This window comes from Chiloscyllium plagiosum, chromosome 9 (assembly GCF_004010195.1).
Source record: "Chiloscyllium plagiosum isolate BGI_BamShark_2017 chromosome 9, ASM401019v2, whole genome shotgun sequence".
In the NCBI taxonomy this organism is placed as follows: domain Eukaryota; kingdom Metazoa; phylum Chordata; class Chondrichthyes; order Orectolobiformes; family Hemiscylliidae; genus Chiloscyllium; species Chiloscyllium plagiosum.
This window is the reverse complement of record NC_057718.1, coordinates 88,831,470-88,855,828: the sequence shown is the minus strand read 5'-3', so window position 1 is coordinate 88,855,828 and position 24,359 is coordinate 88,831,470. Positions and strand designations below refer to the sequence as shown.

Below are 24,359 nucleotides of genomic sequence, written 5' to 3'. Positions count from 1 at the left end.
GCATTGGCTACACTTAAATCAGTCCATGCTATGATAAGGTCTGGGGTGTAGGGGTGGCTAAAGGACGTGGAAAAACGTGTTCTCGGTGTAAAATGATTGCACTCGATATTGCAGGGTCCCTAAGTGGAAAATGACGAGCTGTCCTTTTAACATGTGCTGAGTTTTGCTGGAGCACTGCAGCAAGCCTGAGACAGAGACACTGACCAGGGAACAGAGGGGTGGGTTGAAGTGGGGGGCAACTAGAAGCTGAGGGTTATTTTTACAGACAGAACATAGGGGTTCTGCAAAGCAGTCATATGTTGACTGGCACTCAGGTGAAGGGAGGGCATTCAATCTCCACATGGGGCAAATCTGATGGATTTCTCAGGGGGTTGGAACCCCCTCAATATATTTATAAGTAGCTGCAGTTTGTCAGTCACTCTCCGTAGCCTTGTCCTACATTCCTTTAGAAATCTCCTCCCACCATTTAAGTCCCACAGCTCAGTCATTGTCTTTTTTTGTTTAGAATCCCTACAGTGGGGAAACAGGCTATTTGGCCCAACAATCCACACTGATCCTCCGAAGAATAACCCACCTAGACCCATTCCCTTACCCTATTACTCTACCTTTACTCCAGACTAATGCAGCTAAACTGCACATCCCTGAACACTATGGGTAATTTAGCATGGCCAATTCACCTAATCTGCACATCTTTGGACTGTGGGAGGAAACTGGAGCACCCAGAAGAAACCCACGCAGACATGGGGAGAATGTGCAAACTCCACATAGACAGTCACCCGAGGCTGGAATTGAACCTGGTCGCTGGCGCTGTGAGACAGCAGTACTAACCACTGAGGGACTGTGCTGCTGTTTTAATCCAGCACTGGTGGCCATTTGTTCGGCCAGAATGACGGATCCCTCTGGACAATCCTGTACTATTCAGTCCCGTCACCTCAGACTTTGCCTGCATTGAGAATGTTCCTCTCTCAATTGTGGCTCCACTCTCAGCTCCTCTCTCCTCCCTGCTCTGCCCACCACCACAACGCCTCTGACATATTTCTGAGTTACAGTAGTCACCTAAAAACAAAGAACATCTGTACAACACTTGCCACAACCTGCTCACTTCCCAAAGTGCTTTGCTGCTAAACCTTTGATGTACAGACACTGCTGTAACACAGAAACATGGGGCATACAGCAAACTCTCAGAAATGGCAACGACAGAGTAACCAGTTAATGTTTTAGCAATATCGGATGAAGATTTAATTTTGGTCAGGAGAACGTAGCAATTCTTCTTTTAACTTAAAAATGACACAACACCAGGTTATAGTCCAACAGATTTATTTGGAAGCACTAGCTTTCGGAGTGCTGCTCCTTCATCAGGTGGTTGCGTAACTTCCTGATGAAGGAGCAGCGCTCTGAAAGCTAGTGCTTCCAAATAAACCTGTTGGACTATAGCCTGGTGTTGTGTGATTTTTTTTAACTTTGTCCACCCCAGTCCAACACCGGCACCTCCAAATCTTTTAAACAGTTTTGAGAATCTTCTGCATGCAGCTCAGGGCCTCAGTCTCAAATGATAGATGGTACTACCAACCATGCAGCACTCCCTTAGTACTGCACTGTGCATGTCATCCTAAATCACATGCTCTGCTTTCTGGAGTAGCCTTGATCCCACGGCCTTCTGACATGGGTCGGGGGGGTTACTAACTGAACCATGGCTGGCCACTTATGCTTAAGGTTGCAAGAGCATCACAAGAGAAGGGCGGACGCCAAAAATATCTCAAAGTGGTTGATCCGAACATGATCTGGATATTGCTCACAAATGTTCTTCGATTTCTAAAGCTTCTTACGTGCTGCTCTTCGGTCTTCGTGCCGGCAACGCAGGCGTGGGCTTGTACCCTGGATGGTTGAGACTGCTGGCCAACCTTTGCCTGGCCTCGCACCCTGCCACGTAACCCTGGTGTAGTTTACCCATCGAATTCTCAAGGCACAGCGCCGACACGGCAGATGTGTGGTGAGCTTGGGCGAGCTTTTCCAGCCGTTTGACGATCTCATACTCAGGAAGTGCAAGGGTATTAACGTTCAGGCCCAGTATCCTTGAGACAACCTCCCGGAAATCCAACAGCTGAAATAACAAACGTGCAACAGTTGGTTAATTATCCAGTTCGGGAACACACATCTTTGAATGGACAGGTATTCCGCTTCCCCCCTCCCCCAACCCTGCTTTTAGCAAGTTCACTTTACGCCACTTCGGTTTTACGAAAGACCTACATTAGTACCTGCTTTCGTTAACCGAAAGAAATCCAAAGAGGATTTTCGCTTTGACAAAAAAAGGCAAAATTTTTCACATATAAATGGGCAGCACAGTAGCTCAATGGTTAGCACTGCTGCCTCACAACACAAGGGAATCAGGTTCAATTCCAGTCTCGGGTTACTGTCTGTGTGCAGTTTGCACATTCTCCCTGTATCTGCGTGGGTTTCCTCCAGTTTCCACCCACAGTCCAAAGACATGCAGGTCAGGTGAATTGGCCACACTAAATTGCCCATAGTGTTAGGTGCATTAGTCAGAGCAAAATGGGTCTGGGTGGGTTACTCTTCAGAGGGTCAGTGTGGAATTGTTGGGCTGAAGGGCCTGTTTCCACGCTATTGGGAATTTAATCAAAATTAATGCTTTTTGGCTTTACTCCATTTCAGCTTATGGAAGGTTTCACTGGAACGCTCTCCTGTCAGATAGTGGGGGAAACCTGTATAACTTTAAATCAAGACATGGCTTAATAAATCAGGACTCAGTTAAACTGCATCACTCATCCACAGCAGATCATCATCAATTTCCTTCAAAAGGATTCAGGTTTAAAATGTAGAAATAGTAAGAACTGCCTGCATTTATATAGTGCCTGTCATCGAATCAAATAAATTTACAGCATGGCAAGATTACATTGGGTTCATCATGCTTGCGCCAGACAAATAAAATGTAGTAAAGTGCCTCAGAGTGCCTCACAGGAACGTTATCATACACCATTTGGTACAGAGCCATGCAAGGACACTATCAGGACACACGGGTCAAAACAATAGCCTAAACGGAGCGTCTTACTGGGACTGGGAGAGGTAGACAGTCAGAGTCTCAGAGAGGGGATTTCAATCTTACAGCCAAGACAACTGAATGTATGATCACCAAAGAATTAGCCGTGGAAAAGGACTTGAGAATCCTAATTAAGGATTCTTTTAAGGATAACATGCAGGTTCAGTTGCCAGTTAGGAAAGCAAATGCAATGTTAGCATTCATTTCAGGACGGCCAGAATACAACAGTAGAAACATATTGCTGAGCTGCAGGCAGCTCTGGTCAGATCACATTTGGAATACTGTGAGCAGTTTTCGGCCCCATATCTAAGGAAAGATCTGCTGGCCTTGGAGGGGGTCCAGAGCATGTTTACAAGAATGATCCCAAGGATAATGGGCTTGTCACATGAGGAACAGTACAACAGACTGGGTCTGTACTCAATGGAGTTTAGAAGGATGAGGGCGGATCTCATGAGCCTGACAGAATACAGAGAATTTTGAGGTAGACAATAGTTGTCGACAGTTTGTAGAAGTTTCCTCAGGTAGGTAGAGACACGGCCATTGGTGGTTCTGAATACAAGAAGGATTTTAAACAGGCGTTGTCAGACTGGGAGCCAATGTCAGTCAATGAGCCCAGAGTGAAAGGGACTTGGTCAAGGTTACAAAAATGGGCCTGAGAGTTTTGGATGAGCTGGCATTTACAGGGGCTGGCAGAATGGAGATAGGCCAGTGAGCAGAGATTCACCTGAGGTGTTGGGGGGGGGGGGGAGGGGGGGTCAACTAAGATGTGAATATTTCCTAAGGTACAGTCAGATGAAGTAAAAGGACAATGTGGTGTGAGTGCCATTACATACTTCATGGCATATCTGAAATTAGGAAAATATGTTTCATTTTAGTCTCTCACTCATGGGATGTGAGTATTACTGGCTGGGCCTGTGTTTATTGACCATCCCCAGTTGACCTTGAGAAGGAGGCAGTGAGCTGCCTTCTTGGGCTGCTGCAGTCTTTGTGCTGTAATCGAGAAGGTTAAGGAGGGAGCTAACGGAGGCATTCAACATGATGAAGGGTTTGAGAGAGTCAACAGGAAAAGACGATACCCAATGGTCAGTGACAAGGGGGTTCAAACTGAAGAGCGGAATGTAAGGAGATACTATTAGAAATGTTTTAAAACAAGTTATTAAAACAAGGGACACTTTAGTATAAAAGGAGAAACAAACAGTATTCAAAAGACAATATGAGAAATATTGGGCATTATAAAACTAAAGTCGGCAACTCCAATTGAAGAGTTAACACTGACATAGAGATAATGACTTAACCGGTTCCCTTCTGGGCAATTCTGCTAATTGATTTTGACTTCAGTAACCATGTTAAATGTGAAATGCTTATTGCTATGAGGAATGGACAGTATTATCAAATATAATCAGACTGTCCTCCAGGTCCAACATTGGAAATGAGTGGAATCCACAGAGAAAAGGTGCAAGCGACCATTTGATGAAATGATGAGGGGAATTTGAGACAATCCCCACCCTGTGTTCAGGACACAGGAGCTAAAAATAACTGCTGCTGGTCTTAGTAAGAAGATAGGTAACATCTCACTCAATAAGATCATTAGAAATAGGAACAGGGGTAGGTCATTTGGCCCCTTGAGCCTGCTCCGCCATTAAACAGGATTCAAGGCAGATCCAATATTCCTCAGCTATCTTTCCTGCCTTTTCCCCATCACAATTGATTCCCCTACCAAATCAGAATCTATCCATCTCAACCTTAAGTATATGCAAGGACTTTGCCCCCACACTTTGCTGTGGCACGGAGTTTCATAGGCTCTCAGCCGCCTGAGGGAAAAAAATTCCTCCTCATCTCGGTCTTAAATTGGTGTCCTTTGATTCTCAAATCATGCCCTGTACAATGTAGGAAAACGTTTTCCCACTCATATTGGCAGCTTCCTAACCCCAGTGCTTTTTCAAAATTCACAGTTTGAGACTTTGAGAAAAATTGCCTCAAGCTTGCTAAAAGCACCGGTGATTTGCAAAGAGAAACATCAAGAAATATTTAACAGCCAGTTTGATGCACTAAAGACAGCTGAGGCTCATCAGAGTAGTGGAACTGGCAATGCACACCATTGTGGTTTAGGTAGGAATGCAAGACTTAGCATAAGGGATAAGTATTCAAAGTATCTGCCACGGAAAGAGAATGGTGAGATTATAAAAAGCGAGCCAATGGGAAGATGAATTAACAGAGAAGCCTAAACAGAAGGATATCTAACTGCAGCAAACATTTCAACCCACAAGTTTAGAAAATGTTAGCTATTTCAGCATTTACACACGATATTCCTCTGCTCTAATTTCTGGCGTACAGTCATTACAGTACAGAAAGAAGTCATTCAGCCCATCTTGACTGTCCGTAGGCCCGGAAGTATCACTGGGAATGTCCAAGTCTCTCAATGTCACTCAGTATATTTTAACTGGCTGGAACTGGGTCATGGATAGAAGCAATGGAGGTGTCCAAAATGGGGAAGGGTTTGGATATAAAAAATAGTAATGTTTTACTCGGAGGCAAGTTGGTAGCAAGTGAAGGGAAACTTAAGACAGATGGAGGAAAAGCTGGGAGATTATTGCTGGGATAGACAAATGAATAGAAATGTTGACTCACTTTGGCTTGAATCTCTCTCTGCCTGAAAGAGTGGAAGCAGATGCAACAGTAGTTTTCAGACTGGTATACACGAAAAGGAACATTTACTGGGCCATAGAGCAGATAGAGCAGAGCCGTGTGGAGCCTGAGATTCACTGGACGGCTTCTTCGAAGAGCCAGCACAGGAGTGATGGGCCAAAGGGCCTCCTTTGTACTCTCTGGTTGTATGAAGTAAATTGAAAATAAAGCGTATGGAAATAGCATATGGCTATACAGCAAAGGTTAAAAGAGAACCCAAGAGACAAAGGTTTTAATGAGGCAATATGGAATGTGTGAACAGTTACCCATCCATCATTATAGTTGAGGATCAAGGTTCCCGGATTGTGGAGTGTGAGAGGGGAGGCTCCCTGAGACAAAGAATCAGTGACTAAGCCACAAAGATTCCAATATGTGAAGCACCTAACAATGGGAAACATTGTGAATGGGGGAAAGGAACATTGTCCAGTTATCAATCCAGAGCTCCCATTGGCCATTGGTGGAACTTACAACTGTTGGCACAGGGGTGGCTCAGTGTTTTGCACTGCAGTCTTACAGCACCAGGGACCCAGGTTTGATTCCAGCCTCTAGCGACACTCTGTATGGAATGTACACATTCTCCCCATATCTGCATGGGTTTCCACCAGGTATTCCGGTTTCCTCCTCTTTGGAGGGTCGGTGTGACTCGACAGACCGAGTCACACTACCACACTGTATGATATGGAGAAGGGATGAGGGGTAACAGGAATGCAGGTATCATAAAGTCACAGAGATACAAAGCACAGAAACGAACCTTCGGTCCAACACATCCATGACAACCAGATATCCTAACCTAATCTAGTCCCATTTGCCAGCACATGACCCATATCTCTCTAAACCCTTCCTATTCATGTACTCATCCAGATGCCTTTTAAATGTTGCAATTGTACCAGCCTTCATGACTTCCTCTGGCAGCTCATTTCATACACGCACCACCCTCTGCATAAAAAGATTGCCCCTTAGGTCCCTTTTATGTCTTTTCCCTCTCACACTTAAATCTATGCTCTCTAGTTTTGGACTCCCCCACCCTGAGGAAAAGACTTTGTCCATTTACCCTATCCATGGTTCTCACACTCTTATAAACGTCTATAATGTCACTCCTCAGTCTCCGACGCTCCAGGGAAAACAGCCCCAGCCTATTCATTCTCTCCCTATAGCTCAAATCCTCCAACCCTGGCAACATCCTTGTAAATCTTTTCTGAACCCTTTCAAGTTTCACAACATCCTTCCTATAGCATGGAGATCAAAATTGCACACAGTATTCCAATAGTGGCCTAACCGATGTCCTGTACAGCCACAACATGACCTCCCAACTCCCGTACTCAATGCACTGTCCAATACAGGCAAGCATATCAAATGCCTTCTTCACTATCCTATCTACCTGTGACTCCTCTTTGAAGGAACTATGGACTTGCACTCCAAGATATCTTTTTCAGCAACACTCCTCGGGATCTGGCCATTAAGTGTTTAAATCCTGCCTTGATTTACCTTTCCAAAATGCAGCACCTCACACTTATCTAAATTAAATTCCATCTGCCACTCCTTGACCCATTGGCCCACCTGACCATTGTACTCTGAGGTAACCTTCCTCGTCATCCATGACACCTCCAATTTTGGTGTAATCTGCAAACTTACAACCATACCTCCTATGTTCACATCCAAATCATTTATATAAATGAATAAAAGCAATTAACCTAACACCAATCCTTGTGGCACTCCACTGGTCACAGGTCTCCAGTCTGAAAAGCAACCCTTCACCACCACCCTCTGTCTTCTCCCTTTGAACCAGTTCTACATCCAAATGGCTAGTTCTCCCTGTATTCCATGATATATAATCTTGCTAACCAGTCTCCCATGGGGAACCTTGTTGAACACTTTACTGAAGTCCATACAGATCACATCCACCATTCTGTCCCCCTCAATCTTTTTTGTTACTTCTTCAAAAAACTCAATCAAGTTTGTGAGATACAATTTCCCACACTCAAAGCCATGTTGACTATCCCCAATCGGTCCTTGCCTCTCCAAATGCATGTAAATCCTGTTCCTCAGGATTCCTTTCAACAACTTACCCATCACTAATGTCAAGCTCACTGGTCTATAGTTTCCTAGCTTTCCTTACCTCCTTTCTTAAACAGTTGCACCACGTTAGCCAAACTCCGGTCTTCTAGCACCTCAACTGTGACTATCCATGATACAAATATCTCAGCAAGGGGCCGAGCAATCACTTCCCTCGCTTCCCACAGAGTTCTAGAGTACACCTGATCAAGTCCTGGGGACTTACCCACCTTTATACATTTTAAGACGTCCATCACCTTCTTTTCTGTAATATGGACATTCCATCAAGCTGTCGCTATTTAGTTCCCCATGTTCTCTGACTTCCATATCCTTCTCCACACTAAACACTGATGCAAAATACTTGTTTAGTATTTCCCTCATCTCCTGTTGAAGCAGTCAACCCCAGGGAAACACAAACTCTTTCAGCACATCATAAACCTCTTCATGGGCAATGAGATATGGGTGAAGCATAGTCACTGTTGTGCAAGGTAGGAAATATGGCAGCCATTTTATTCCCAGCAAGCTCCCATAAACAATGAGACAATGACTAAATAACGTATGATGCTGGTTGCTGGATAAATATTGGTCAGGTCACTAGGGGTTTCTTGGAATAGTACCATGGGAACTTTTAAAACCACCTGACAGGGCAGGTGGGGTTTTTCTAACTGGTCATCTGATACAAGGCACCTCCTACAGTGCAGCACTCTCTCAGCATCCCAATTGAATGGACCTTATAACCAGGTGGAGGTTAGAAAGGGGGAAAGCAATAAGAAGTAGATCTTTAAAAATGTAAAAAGCAGCAAAGTCAAATTACAGAACAAAATATTTTACAATGCTTGTTTTTCTTTGATGTCTTGTTTGGTGCAGGCAATAGTGTTATGTAAGCGACATCATACAGGGTGTGAAAGACAAGATGTATTTTCCAATTAATGAGCACAGTTGATTCATCACCTTGTTACTGTATTGGTGAACTGATGGCAAATGAAGAACAGGAAGAGACGACATGGTACAATCTCTCAAGTTTCTGTAGCTGTGAATCTAATGGGAGTGACTCAGCCTTTCTCACATTGTTTCTCCCATGTACAGATGAGTCTTTCCACATTAAAGGTGAAGGTGAAGTCACCATAGACCTTCTGGACAACAGAGCTGCTCTCTCACTAGATAGAGAGAGAGTGAGAGAGTGTGAGAGAGAGAGAGAGAGAGAGAGACAACTGGTGGTAGTTTAACCAGAGGGTCTCAGGTGAGGGGACAGGTTGAGAAGCAGAGTCATTCATGGTAACCTCAGCCAACTGAACCCACACTGTTGGCATCACTCTGTAATGCAAAGCAGCCATCCAGCCAACTGAGCTAACCAGTGATGATATCATGAGCATGTCTCTTAAAAGTATACTGCATATTGACCATGAGACACAACACACACCTGCACAATCGATGGGAGCTAAGAGTTAAGAAGGTTCCAGAAAGAAGTGTAAAAGATTGCATGGTTTTACATGTTTACAGGTACTCTTTCTGTTTGCATGGAAAATTAGCTAAGCCCCTGACGGAAAGTGCTTGGAATTCTCCCTGAGGAAGATCCGAGCTCTGAAGAGGAAACGGTTGCCATAAAGATGGAGGGGACAGCTTAGAAACTCCCTGCGGTGTCATGGTTATTCCAAATGTGTCATTTACGTAGCCTGTGATTTTCCTGGTAATTAATGTTTAATTTATGTTGATTCTGAGTTGAAGTAAAAACGAGAAACAATAAATGCTCAGTAATGTTTTCAATCAAGGACATTTAGTTCTTGTGGTTACACACACACACACACACACACACTACACACACACACACACACACACACGAGCTCACATTATGTTAAAGGAGCTCATAAGATGCCATGAGTCAAGCAAAATTGCTTTTATAAAACTTCATCTCCTATAGAGCCTCATTAACTGGGAGCACAAATCTAAAGTTTCAGTGGATGGTCATTGTGCTGACCTGATACACATTCCTGGGGTATAGGATCTTACCACCAGCAGGAACTGGTGTAACGCTCCCTCCATTTTCTCTCACCCGTCCGACCATTAACCAGGTAACCAACCTGCAGTAAATGGACTTGGTGGCCTGAACGTCTGACTTGGATGTGAATTAGGCTGTTCCAGTAACGGTGTTGGAAGTGGTTAAAATTAGGGTGGTGAAGTTGCACTCTGTCCTGCCTGTACAGTCACATCAATTCATTTCAAATTTCTGTGCCAAATTGCGTCAGATACACACCTGATGCCATACAGTTCAAACACGGTATTCGATGTTCCTATAACTTCCTTAAACAATGAACTAATGAATCACAAGTTTAAAACTGACTTTAGAACCTCATCTAAGAAATTATTGTCACGATGGGTTTAACCCACTCCCAAATGTCCACTCCACTCCTGATTGCCTTCTACTCAGGTTCTTTGCGCACCCAAACTGTCCATTGAATCTGTAAAATGGCAATAAGACATTCGCAGTCCTGGCTGCCTGACTTTTTTCTCCACCCTGTTGTGCAGTGGAAGGTGCACAAATCCTCCATGAAAGCCAGTGAGGCTGTTTCTCCTGCTTCCTGCTGAAGACAAGCCTCGCATTTTGCAGTGTAACACTCCCTCTCCTGGGCAAATGGAGCTGGAAAGCAACCGCAGCTACCAAGAACATACAGCACGGCAACGGTCATCAGTACAAACCACATGCATTCTTCTACAACCAAGGTTTAACCATTCTTCCACATTTCCATGCTCGATCATTAACAGGGCATTTTATTTTGTCCCTGCGATTATAAAAGTGTGGCAGAGGTACAGTGTGCCATGTAGCCATGATGTAGCCACCCAATTCAATACCCGTTTTTAAAAAAATGCCCCAATGGAAAACTCTCCTGTGCCAGGAGTATGGACAGGAAAACAGGTACAGAAGAAGGCCACTCAGCCCTCAAAGCTCCTGGACCATTCAATTAGATTATGGCTGACCATTATCTCCACTCTAAATCCAACCTAGCACAGTACTCATTGACGGCATGATAGCTCAGTAGTTAGCACTGTTGCCTCACAGCGCCAGGGACCCGGGTTCAATTCTCGCCTCGGGCAACTGTCTGTGTGAAGTTTGCACATTCTCCCTGTGTCTGCATGGGTTTCCTCTGGTTTCCTCCCACGGTCCAAAGATGTGCAGGTTAGGTGAATTGGCCGTGCTAAATTGCCGGTAGTGTTAAGTGCATTAGTCAGGGGTGAATTTAGGGGAATTGGTCTGGGTGGGTTGTTCTTCGGAGGGTCAGCGTGGACTTGTTGGGCCGAAGGGCCTGTTTCCACACTGTAGGGAATCTAATCTAATACACCTAACCCCCAAAAACTCCATCCAGCCCAGTCTTGAAAATTTCAGCATCTCATGTCTTTTGAATATTTTTAATCATAGACCGAAATGGGAAAAGGTCTTCTTTGGTATCAAGGATCATTGGAGGTTTGCTACATATATTTTTTTAAACCAAGTAACCTAACATTCATTGCAAAGATCATTTGCTCGGCTGCTGGTTCCAGCTGTGGTTGGCCTGTCATCTGCGGAGGAGCCAAAGGGTGTGTACAAACAACAACTAGTTGATTGGTCTGTGGACTGGTGACCAATTATTGATGACAAAGATCTTCTGCCTGCCAACAGCTATGTGATTGGTTCTCAGGCAGCTGAGCAGTCTGCGGCCATGAGCAACACAGTGAAAAAGTATCAAATCTCCATCAGCCCAAGAGCTGATTCTGTTCTCAACAGCAAAAGCCACTCTAAGGCTGAATAAAGCCAATTTACTTTACCTTCAGTAGTTGCTGTAAGCTTTTAACTAAGAAGTCAGGAATCTTCTATCAGTGTGAATGGCTCATCCCGTGCCTCCTGCACAATATTTGGAGAAAGAAGAAACAAAAGATACAGCACGAGAACCATCTCAGCAAATCTCATGGACAGGAGCTATTGAACTGCTTTCCCAGTCTTTCCCTCCATCTACAACATCCATTCTTTTTTTCTGTGTGCGTCTGTCCATGTGGGTAAGTGCATGCCGGGGGAGGAAGATTATAAGGGGACTAGAGTTTAAAGTCATAAGTGGGTGGTTTATTTCTGATGCCTATAATTAAAGTCTGTTTACTTGCAATAAGTAGTTATTCTTGGTAAGTACAGACACCTGGACCATACGTTTTGTCATGATGAGAAAGTGGGCACTGCAGATGCTGGAGATCAGAGTTGAGAGTGTGGTGCTGGGAAAGCACATCAGGTCAGGCAGCATCCGAGCAGCAGGAGAATCGATGTTTCGGACATAAGCCCTTCATCTGGAATGAGCATTCCTGATCCCTCATTCCTGATGAAGAGCTTATGTCTGAAACATTGATTCTCCCGATTCTCAGATGCCGTCTGACATACTTTTTGTCAACCTAGGTCAACCTGACTGTGGAAATAGCTTCATTTCCAGTGCGCTGCCCCACTGAGGTGTAACACCCTCCAGTGTCCATGGCCTTTTTGGGAACAGCTTTCCATTATTCTCTGTGTGAAGACGTGTGGTCTGCCTTTTTACTCATGAATGGCCTGGCTCTAATGTTAAGATTAAGTCTCATTATTCTGTAATCTCATACAAGAGGAAAGAACTTTTCCACATCCATCTTAGAAACAATATTTTAATGTTTTAGACCCCACAATCAAATCAACTTCTAAACATGAGGAGCACCTACTGTGTTTCTGAAGTAGTCCCATAATTTCACCTGGGGGAAAGGATGAGGGAGAGGAACCTTACAGAGTGGGTGGCCAGAGATGGTACTTGAGATCAGCTACAGCAGTCATTCATTGTACCGCATTCAAGATCCTCCCAATTTTCAGGGAGATTTCCACTGAGAGAGGTCAGAGAGCAGTGCCACACTGATCTTTGTATTTAGTGTTGACCCTTTCCCTCACTGGGCTCATCTCTGACAGCACCACCTGGTAACAGTTACTGCAAAAGGCCAAAAATGGCATCAATCCATCACACACATTTAGCTCTTGCACATCTAGTTTCCCCACCCACATTTAACTGTGACCCTGCCCACTTTCGAATTCCAACCTCTCCTCACCAACCCTGGAACTGTGCTTTGACTCTAGTCAGTATTCAAGAGTGAGAGAACTTGTCTTTTCAAGAAGCATATAGATAATAGTTCTTGGGGCTAAACAGGTCTAAGGGTATAGGGTGAAAGTGAGAACAGGGTACGAAGTTGAATGATCAAACTGAATGGCAGAGAGGGTCAAAGGGCTGAATGGCCTCCTCCTGTTCCTATGTTCAATGTTTCTTCTCAGTTCATGGCCTCAGGACATCAAACCTTGACACCAACACAGTATTTTTAAAATTCTAGATACTGTCGTATTGCAGGAAGCACCAACAATGTACCCATAAGAACAGCCTACAAACAGACTGGAATAATGAGCGGATCATCTGCAGGTTGAGGGGTAAATGTTGATCACAGTTCCAGAAAACCTCTCTGGCTCTTCTTTGAACAGGCATGGCATCCTTTCCCCATTGAGAAGGCTCGGAAGAGCTTTGGTTTAACATTTCACCCCAAAGGCAGCATGTACCATCGACAACACAGCCCTTCCTTATGATTGCACTACAATATCACCCTACATGAGGTGCTCAAGACTCGGGAGTGGAAGCTAACCCATTAGAATTCTGATTTTGAGATATTTGAGGTACCACTGAGCTACCATTTAGATTAGATTATATTAGATTCCTTACAGTATGGAAACAGGCCCTTCGGCCCAACTAGTCCACACTGACTCTCCGAAGAGTAACCCACCCAGACCCATTTCCCTCTGACTAATGCACCCAACACTATGGGCAATTTAGCATGGCTAATTCACCTGACCAGCTCATCTTTGGACTGTGGGAAGAAACCGGAGCACCCGGAGGAAACCCACGCAGATGCAGGGAGAATGTGCAAACTGCACACAGACAGTCGCCCGAGGCTGTAATCAAACTTGGGGCCCTGGCACTGTGAGGCCCTGGCACTGACCCACTGTGCCATCCCATTGTCAAAACATCTCACTGCTTCCATAAATGGAAATATTCCACTTTTCACATTGAAAACAGAAACAAAATGTGCTGGGAAAGCTCAAGCAGATCTGGCAGCATCTGTGGAGAGAGAAATGGAACAAATATTTCAACCGCAACCTGACTCTTCCAGCACCACTTTTATTTCAGATTTCCACTGTCTGTAGCATTTTGCTTTGATTTTTGTGACTATCCCTACCTGTCTCTCTCTTCTGGCCACTTCCTGCAGGGCTTGTTTGAGTGTCTTCAGCTCGCTGCCCACAGCTTCCAGAATGTTCTGGGCTCGCTCTTTCTCCTCCTTTGCCTCAAGCTCAGTGAAGTCCAGGTCTGATTTTGTGGCGTTGAGCTTTTCTATGGCTGTTTCCTTCAAGGTCTCCAGCTTCCTCACAGATTTATTCAGCTCATCTATCGTTTTGCTCTGCTCCAGCGTTTTGATCTGCAGGGACATCACAGTGAAAGGCACTGCTATTGAATGGAATTGAGCACAAAATAACCAACAAGAGGATTTTCCATGAAACCAAGGAAAGCAATGCAAACACTCATCTGACATCCCACTACACAGCTGGGACTACATTTCAACACCAACCAACTAATTCAGCGTAACGTTGTATGGTTATGCTCCTGGATTAGTTCAAAACCCACTGTGACCACTTCAAATATGAATTCAGCTTTAGAAAGCAGGCAACAGTAAAAAGGACCGTGTTATAAAGTGGATCACAAATGTCCTTTAAAGAAGGAAACTTGCTGATCCTTTCCAGTCAGTTTCTGTGCCTGATAATAATTAACTCTTGAACTAGGAGGAAGTGAGAACTGCAGATGTCGATTCTCCTTCTCCTTTGATGCTGCCTGACCTGCTGCGCTTTTCCAGCAACACATTTTTAAGCAATAATTAACTCTTACCTGTCTTCTGAAGTGACAAAGAAGTGATACAGTTGTATCACCACTTTGTTGGGTAAACTATGGATAGTCAATGCATGATGGCTTGCCCTGCAGTTGTATTTTATCTCCCAGATCTACGCAGAGATAATAAGTTTCTATATGAGCAAACGTTGTAATATCTGGCACCCGTGGGACCAGGAGTATACTGGCTGATTAAGTAATCAAGGAGTCCACATAATTAATGTAAAAACAAATAGAACATAACAAACATAATGCAAAGGTATACACATTACTGTTATCGCGCCTCCGTCGGCAGAATGGAACAGAAGGTAGTAGTGCATGGATTGTAGCAAGACTGCGAGGATACCTGGAATTACCTTAAGCTCCTGAGTGTCAGAGAGTTTTGCTTTCAGATCTAAGCTAGAGGACTGTGCTGCAACGAGTTCCTTCTCAAGGCGTTCCACCTTTTTCTTCAGCTTCCGCACAGTTAAGTTGGCCTCGTCTCTCTCCACCGCCAGTGCAGTCTGCGTTTGTTTCTCTGTATCGAGTTGTGCAATCTTTCTCCTCAGCAGGTCCATGTGCAGCTCTTTGCTAACTAACTTGTCTTTCTGGGCTTTCAGCTGGAAGAGTAAGCAGAGTCAGTCTCCTGTAGCTTCTTAGACTGGAGGTGATTCATTTCTTTAAAGAGACAGTCAATAGGCTTTAGACTTTGTGTCAAAAGCAGTTCCAGTGACATAAGCATAGAATCTAAGCTGACATCTGAGTACATTATTGAGGGAGTGCTGCAGTGTTGGCGATGCCAACATTAGGATGAGAGTTTAAACGCCCTCAAGTGGCTGTATGTGGTCCTGCAACAGTAAGACGAGTAGGTGTCCTTCCTGTCCTAGACGATGTTTATTGCTCAAACAACATCAACTAAACAGATTATGTAGTCCTTAACTTAATGCTGTTGTGAGAGCTTGCAGAAATTGGCTATATTACAAAGTCACTGCATTTCAAAAGTGCTTCAGCACCAAAGCACTTTGGGATCCCCTGAAGTATGCTTTTAATTTATTTAAGACTGAATAGAGGGAGCTATCTGTCCATTTACCTGTGCTATTCCTAACATGGGACTGTTTGATTCCTAAATGTCACGAATTCCATTCTCCAGCATCAGTCTCCCTTACCTTCGAGTTTATAAACATTTTCGAGAGAGAGAAAAAAAAAGTCTGAAAACAGCCTTTGGTGGAAATGAATTTACAAGTCTGGTGAAGAAAGATTTTCATCCTGGGAGGCTCTCGATTTCTATTACTGTGTGCAGCAGTGCTTGAGAAGCTTTATCTGCAAGTTTAGGTTTTAACTCTGAATCAGCTGGACATAACAAAAACTTGCAACTTCCCGTCTCTGTTAAGGCTGTGGAAAAGAAACAAGAGGTGACTTGATGATGGGGAGTTGGGAGGAGCCAGATAATATTTTCAATTCAGAATCTGAATTAGTGTGAACGTATGTATCAATAAGATTCATCGCTCATGGTGCTGGGAGTTCAATAATTCTTGGTTGTATGAAGTATTGGTTCCAGTTTACACGGAGGAACTGATTAAACATGCTCCTGCCTGATAACACTAGACTCCTAACCACCTGAGAAAGTCCTCTCTCCTGAGCCACAGGTCCCAGTAGCCCCTTCAATCTCCTTCCCGAAGCCAGGTGAACTCTACTCCTTCATTAACTCTATCTAAATACAAACATTTGAATTTGGGGGTTATATTTATCATCTACTGACTCAGAAGTAATGTGGCCAGATTTGTGATTCCACTCCCTAGACAGCAATCTCCTATGGCGGATCACCCGAGCATTCTGACTTTCATTGCAGAAAAGTCAATGAAGTGATCACTGCTGTCTCCGGTGTTGTATGCGCAGGAGAGTGGGGCACAAGTTTGCAGATGAAAATCCGTCCTGTCATCAGACAGCGACTGATAGATAGAGTCATACGCACGGAAACAAACAATTCATGATGACCATAGTCCCAAACTAAACTGGTCCCACCTGCCTGAGCTTGGCCCATATCTCACTAAAGATTCCTTATTCACTCACCTTTCTAAATGCCTTCTAAATGTTGCAACTGTACCTGCACCCACTTAGAGTCACAGAGTCATAGAGATGTACAGCATGGAAACAGCTGTTTGGGTTCATCTTCGGTTCAGCTCTTCCATGCCGACTAGATATCCCAACCCAATCTAGTTCCACCTGCCAGCACTTGGCCCATATCTCTTTAAACCCTTCCTGTTCATATATCCATCCAGATTCCCGCAATTATACCAGCCTCCACCACTTCATCTAGCAGCTCATTCCATACCCACACCACCCTCTGTATGATAAGGTTGCCCCTTAGGTCCCTTTTAAATCTTGCCCCTCTCACCCTAAACCTATGCCCTCCAGTTCTAGACTCCCCCATCCCAGGGAAATGACTTTGTCTATTTATCCTATACACGCCCCTCATGATTTTATAAACCTCTATGAGGTCACCCCTCAGCCTCTTCCTCTGGAAGTTCATTCCACACGCAAGTGTAAAACAAATTGCTTCTCACATCTTTTTAAAATCGTTCTCCTTTCACCTTAAAAATATGCCTTTTCGTCTTGTTATCCACCACTCTAGGAAAAAGGTGCCTACCTTATCTATATCCCTCATGATTTTATAAACCTCTAGAAGGTCACATCTCAACCTCCTACGCTCAAGTGAAAAAAGTCCCCAGCTTAGCCAGCCTCTCCTTATAACTCAAACCCTCCATTCCTGGCAACATCCTGGTAAATCTCTTCTGAACCCTCTCCTGGTTAATAAAATCCTTCCTATAACAGGGTGACTGAAACTGGGCACAGTATTCCAGAAGAGGCCTCACCAACATCCTGAACAATAAGAGGATGGATGGTTGGATAGATAGACAGACAGATGGGGATTATGACAGGTAGGTTGGGTAAAGCAAGAGAGGGTATGGTAAAGTAAGTTGTATTAGGTTGATAACGGAAGAAGATTGAATGGATGAGTGAGAGCTCGAGTTGTTAGAATGCAGAAGAATCATAACTAAGGAATCTGTTAAATTTTTGCTTGCTTGTAATGTTAATAGATCACGTGACAGATTTACCATCAGTCAGATTAATTTGACAATAAGAAGAGTTGTAAATCTCTGATTATTCTACCTTTCTCTTCAGGTTGTATGTAAGGGTCTTGTTCTCAACAATGGCCTCATTCTCCATTTTAACCAGCTGATCAGCCCGGGCAAGAATTGCATCCAGCTGCATATCAAAGCCAATCTCTGCTGTCACCCTCTCCAGTTTCATCCTCTCCGCTATGTCCTCCAAGAACTTCAGATACTTTGTAGAGAATGAACAGAGTTACTTTGCATGCATTTATTTGCAAACACATTTTAGTCTTTCAAATGAAGATATGGAAACATTCAGATAAATTATTCCATGTTTAATGCTCACATCAATCCATATTTAAATCTGGGCTCCTTTTTAGTTACAGTTATGCTTAAACCCAAACACCATATCCTCAAACACAGCCTCAGGCCCCAGCATCTGTGCACTTCACTAGATGAGTTCAAGGGATTGGGTCAGGGTGAGGGCATAGCCATTTTTATTCTGTCTTGATAACCAAAGAAGATTGTGCCTTAGTAAGAGAACCAACCATTCTAAAAGAAAAACCATAATTTAGCTGGCAATCCAGCTTTGCAAAATACTTGTCAATACTCTACTCAATGCTCACACAGTTTCCTGGATTCAGAACACTTTTTAATTCATTCGTGGGGCGTGGGTGTCACTGGCTTGGGCCAGCAGTTATTGCTCATTTCCAGTCGCCTTTCAGAAGGTGGTTGTGAGCTACTTTCCTGAACTGCTGCCGTCGACATGCTATAGGTAGGTCTACAATTCCCTTAGGGAGGGAGGTCCAGGACTTTGTTCCAACAACACTGAATAAACAGCAATATATTCCCAAGTCAGGATGGTGAGTGGTTTGGAGGGGAACCTGCAGGTGGTGGTGTTCCTGGGTCTGCCCTTGTCTTTCTAGATGGAAGTGGTTGAGGGTTTGGAAAGTGTTGTCTAAAGCTCTTTGGTGAACTTCTGCAATGCATCTTGTGGATGGTACACACCGCTGCTACTGAGCATGATATCCCAGAGAGGAAACCTAGAGCAGTTTGAAAGCATGGGCAGTCGAACACTGGCATAGCCCTTGGCACTCAGTTTTAATCCTGGTACCTACATTTGAATTTGCCAACCTTCATTTGCGACAGTTCTAAGAGGCCTTAGCTGAAGCAGGAGAGGAGATGGTTTATGGGAGTTAGCGAACTCGTATGGTAGGGGGCCATGAGTAAAGCTGGGAACTTTGCAATCTGAAATGTCCTGCCCCTCGGGGTTAAAGAGGAGGCTTGCTAACACAAAGGAGGAAAGAGTGGAGGTTGGAGGAAAGCCGAAAGGAGCCCCAATCTGTTGGGGGCAAACCAGGACAAGTGTCAAAGCTTTCTGTTTGGTGTTATCAAAGCAAATTGGATGCTGAAACAATCAAACAAACTTGGTCCAGCAGAACCCATTACTTTCTGTTTGTCCTGGCTCAAGGTATCACACAGCACATCTCCGCTTAGCAGGTTTCCGTCCAGGATTCGAACTCTCTCCTGAAGTTCTGAAAGTCCCAGATCTGCCTTGGTGCAACGTTGCAGTGCAGCTTGGTGCAGATCCACCTGCCTCTCCAGTTGCTCGGTCAGTTTGGTCACATTCTCTTCCAACCGTGACACTGTCTGGGAAAGACATGAGAAGCACACATTTAAAGCTCACCGTCACCCTTTGGAATTGGAGACGTATGTCATTTTGATGGGTTATTCAGCACCAGTGGGCAAGAATATTTCATTGAGGTTCTAGGGCATGATAGTCAGCATTTCCCACATAAAGCTTCAAGGTAAATATTGGTGGAAACTTAAAACAATGACCTAGCAAAACCACACTGTGCATTAGTGTCCCAAAAAGACAATAAAGATGGAGCTGCCCATCTACTCTAATTGTGTGCATTATCATCTTAATCAGTGTGATGATGCTGTCAGTTTAAGAGGTTATTTTGTCCTTTTTGTTTGAAGAGAGACTGTAAGGCACAGGTAGTAACTGGCTACTGAAGACCTCGTGAGTAAACAGCTTGGTTTTTTTTTAAATAAAACAGCCTGAATGGGTGTGGCCAGCTCTCCCAGACCAGGATTTCTGAGCAGCATCAGAAGCTATTGGGGTCTCAAAAAGAGTTGGATGCTTCAGTGAATTCTGGATGTAGGTATGCTCGCTGAGCTGGAAGATTCGTTTTCATCAACAAGCAAACCTACATCCAGAACCTCAACCTGAGCTACAAATCTTCTCAAAACTCGCTTCAGTGATTGTCTTCTGGCTGCTATTCTCTCTGAACTTTCCCTTGATGTTTATCCCTCCTGGATGGGAGAACTGCATGCAAGAAATTGTGTTGAATTTTGTTTTTGCCGAGGGGTGTGTTTATGGGATGTTACCATATTGGAAACATTAATTAGTTACTGTTTCTATTAAGTTTGCCAGTAGAGTTAAGTTATTCTAAAGTCCTCTTTCTTTCATTGTATTTTAACTATGGTATTTAAATAAATGGTGGTTTTCTTAACGTTGAGTAGTTTAACCAGTCGCATTGAATCTGGAACAGACACTTCACATTTACCTTTAAAATAAGACAAAGTTAGGGTCTAGGTTTCCTTCCAGGAATATTTTGAGGGAGTCTGGTCTTGTCTAGCTGTATATGAAATGACTCCGTCTGTTCTGTCTCACCATGCAATGGCTATTCTGTATCCTGAATCCCAATTACTCACCATAGTTTGTTTTCATTTTAACATCGTTGTTGATAGTATAGTAGTGGAAAAGCAGAGCAGGTCAGTCAGCATCCGAGGAACAGGGGAATCGACGTTTCGGACATAAGCCCCTCATTAGGTTTCCTGATCATTCCTGATGAAGGACTTATGCCCGAAACTTCGATTCTCCTGCTCCTTGGATGCTGCCTGACCTATACTTTGCCAGCACCACATTCTCAACTCTGATCTCCAGCATCTGCAGTCCTCACTTTCTCCTATTTCATTTTAACATGCCTCTTTGTCTGAATTTACGCATCCAGAGGATATAGTACCTTGGAACCTATCCCGTCGAATATCTTTATACAATCAAACCCTAAATTAGATCACCGCTGAAGTCCTTGAACTTAAGGGGATAAAGCATGGCACTGCAAAAAGCACAGCAGGTCAGGCATCTGAGAAGCAGAAGACAGTTCATGTTTCGGGCATACCCCTTCTTTAGTCTTGCAGCATGCTTTATCAACTCTGACTCTCCAGCATCTGCAGTCCTCATTTTCTTCTAGTACCATAAGGGGATAATAAATTCAAGCCAAGTGTATGGAATCCGCTGTCATCATTTAAGTGCTGGTAAAGTTCTAATTATATGATTGGAGTCCCGTCCACAGTCAGTGTATGTGCTCTGAGTTCACTACTGCTGCAGGTGAATGATGGGAGCAGCAACTATCAGTGAGGAGAAAAGGCTGGGTACTGTGTCATCAGAACTGAAGATTGAAGGATAAGCAATGAATTTAGTTGGCGCAAAATTGAAAGCATGAATGCATTTGCTGCATGCATGATTGTTGCATATGTGGGTTCTCTCTTCTCCCTCTGCACTGTTCCTCTATCTTCCCCACTTTACGAAGATGCCTGCTTATCATTCAATTTTCAATTCTAGGTAACATAGCTAAAAGATTTGCCTGCCCTCTGCTCTTTGCCCAGAGAGCTGCCAAACACACACCATTTTCTGTTTAAGTTTCAAGCCTGCAGATTTCGCTTTTTCCTTCTAAATCTGCTTGGAATATTTTCGTGGCATTTACAAGCACTTAAGCATTGGCTGAAGTCAGGGCTGTGTCCAGCTAATAACCTACATCGAGGGCACTCCCACCCCCATAATACTGTGCAAATACTGAATACCTAGTCTCCTCCATTGCATCACAGACACAACATAATGCTGAGCATGTTTGCGTTTCAGTGACTCCATCACTTCTTCTGAATGACCATTGTTACCTGACAATTAATAAAGATGTTCCAGTTGATATGCACTTGGCACAAGCAGAACATAATCAACAGTGCAGACACTTTCCCTAACTCATTTCTATTTCTTTGTCTGGTCGTTTATGCAGTTGCTGGTACTCCTGGGTTGGTTTTAAGATCCCCGCCTATTGAACGGTTATACAGATGGTCTCGGAATGAACATATAGCGGGTGGCCCAACATCTGATCCCAGTGGACAAAGCTCTGAGCCTGTATTTGTAAGATTTTCAGTGAGGCTCATGATGTTCAAATGTGCGGATGCCATTGAACTGTTGGTATGACCTGAAATTGGTCTCTCAAAGGCTAATTGTACCCTGCAAGCTCATCATGCATTTATGTACCACGGTGCATCATTAAGCAAACTGTATAACAAGACTGCTCCTTCCATAGACAAATACTGAGCTCCATAGATTGGCACCAGAGATTAGATACTCAACACCTACCCAGGAGTAAACAGAATTATACAATAATACCGGCATTCATAAGGGCCTGGCGCCCAGATATTAGTCACACAGCTTGAATTCGTGCAACTCAACGAGGTCCTACCCACTTGCATCATTTGTATCTGCAAGCTCGGACTCACAGGGAACTAGGGCCATGGGAAGGAGGCTCTGGTAGTACTTAAAGAGCTCAGCAACAGGAATGCGGCCACGGAGCTACAGCAGGAGACAAGATCATTTTCAAAAACTACAAATAAGGCTTTGATTATTTGCGAGACTTACCAAATCCTCAATGTGAGGAAGATATAACTAGCAGGAACAGGCAAACGGCTACGCAAATCAGGAAACAGTAATAGCAACACCCTGTTACTAATGTTGGTAACAGTTTCAGGCAGTTGATTGCAGGCAGTAGATCTGCTGTGGACATTAACATCTAAGAGTTATACAATGATCTGAGTCTGATACGTAAGATGGCTGGCTGTATGTCAATAAAAGGATGTCAGTTACAATGTCACCTACCTATTCTACTCAACCAATAGGTGTATAGATCTCTTCCCATTTCCACCTTAATCTGGACAACTTTCCCAGAACCTGGTATGTGATGAATATGCAGCTGCTCCTATCAGATTCAATCCCCAGAGCTCTCATACTTGGAACTATTCTAGTAAATCACTTTGTACCCTCTGCAATGCATTCTCATTTTTCCAATAATGTGGAATCCAGAGCTATATACAATCCTCCATCGGAGGTCTAACAAATGTCTTGTACAAGTTCAACATCACCTCTCTGCTTTCGCACTCTATGCCTCTGTTAGCAAAGCCAAGAAAACTGTATGCTTTAATTACTGCTCTCTCTCTCTCTCTCTTCCCTCCTGCACTGCCACCTTCCATGGTCTATGCCATATACACCCGGATCCCTCCACTCCTGCACTCACTTTAGAATTGTACCCACTATTTTCTGTTGTCTTTCAGCGTTCTTCTGACCAAATCGCATTACCTCATGCTTCTTTGCATTAAACATCATCTGGTACTTATCTGTCCAATCCACCAGCTTGTACTTATGGAGTTCCACACATGTCCTCCTCAGAGTTTATAATTCTTCCAAGTTTAGTGTCGTTTGCAAACTTGGAAATTTCCCCCTGCACACCAATATCCACATTATTAATATATATCAAGAAAAGCAAGGGTTCAAATACTGACTTCTGGGTAATTCCACTACAAACCATCTGTTAGTCCCAGGAGAACCTTCTCCCATTTTGATGTTTTCTCCAAACCGAGACATCTGTTAGCAGCAATAAATCCCTTTATCACCTAATTAGTGTCACCATATCACTGTTCCAATTAAAAAAACCTTTCTGTCTGTTATTTAGCATATTACAAATTCCTTTCACAAGTATGTCTCCAATTTCAGTCATTCCTACTGGCATTAATGGACTAATTGCATTCAGTGCAGAGAGAGACACTGAGAGAGAAAGCATGAGAGAGGAAAGAGAGAGACAGAGACATAGAGAGCTGGTACCACCTGTGACCAGTGGAGTGCCATAAGGATTAGTGCTGGGTCCTCTACTTTTCATCTTTTATATAAATGATTTGGATGTGAGCATAAGAGGTTTAGTTAGTAAGTTTGCAGAACACACCAAAATTGGAGGTGTAGTGGACAGCGAAGAAGGTTACCTCAGATTACAACAGGATCTGGGCCAATGGGCTGAGAAGTAGCAGATGGAGTTTAATTCAGATAAACGTGAGGTGCTGCATTTTGGGAAAGCAAATCTTAGCAGGACTTATACACTTAATGGTAAGGTCCTAGGGAGTGTTGCTGAACAAAGAGACCTTGGAGTGCAGGTTCATAGCTCCTTGAAAGTGGAGTCGCAGGTAGATAGGATAGTGAAGAAGGTGTTCCTTTACTTTGGTATGCTTTCCTTTACTGGTCAGAGTACTGAGTACAGAAGTTGGGAGGTCATATTATGGCTGTACAGGACATTGGTTAGGCCACTGTTGGAAGATTGCGTGCAATTCTGGTCTCCTTCCTGTGGGAAAGATGTTGTGTAACTTGAAAGGGTTCAGAAAAGATTTACAAGGATGTTACCAGGGTTGGAGGAT

The 24,359-nt window shown here is 43.8% G+C and overlaps 1 protein-coding gene across 1 annotated transcript in view; it reads right to left on the bottom strand.

Moving 5' to 3' along the window:
- Window positions 1–1,456: 1,456 nt before the first annotated feature.
- Window positions 1,457–24,359, bottom strand: part of ccdc170 (coiled-coil domain containing 170) — a 104,909-nt gene continuing 82,006 nt past the window's right edge. Inside the window, exons 10-14 of the mRNA XM_043696503.1 lie at window positions 19,281–19,481; window positions 17,890–18,063; window positions 15,096–15,338; window positions 14,039–14,275; window positions 1,457–2,101 (exon numbers count right to left, since the gene is read on the bottom strand). Coding sequence (XP_043552438.1) covers window positions 1,823–2,101; window positions 14,039–14,275; window positions 15,096–15,338; window positions 17,890–18,063; window positions 19,281–19,481 — 1,134 coding nt within the window. The 3' untranslated portion in view covers window positions 1,457–1,822. The remainder of the gene's footprint in view (window positions 2,102–14,038; window positions 14,276–15,095; window positions 15,339–17,889; window positions 18,064–19,280; window positions 19,482–24,359) is intronic.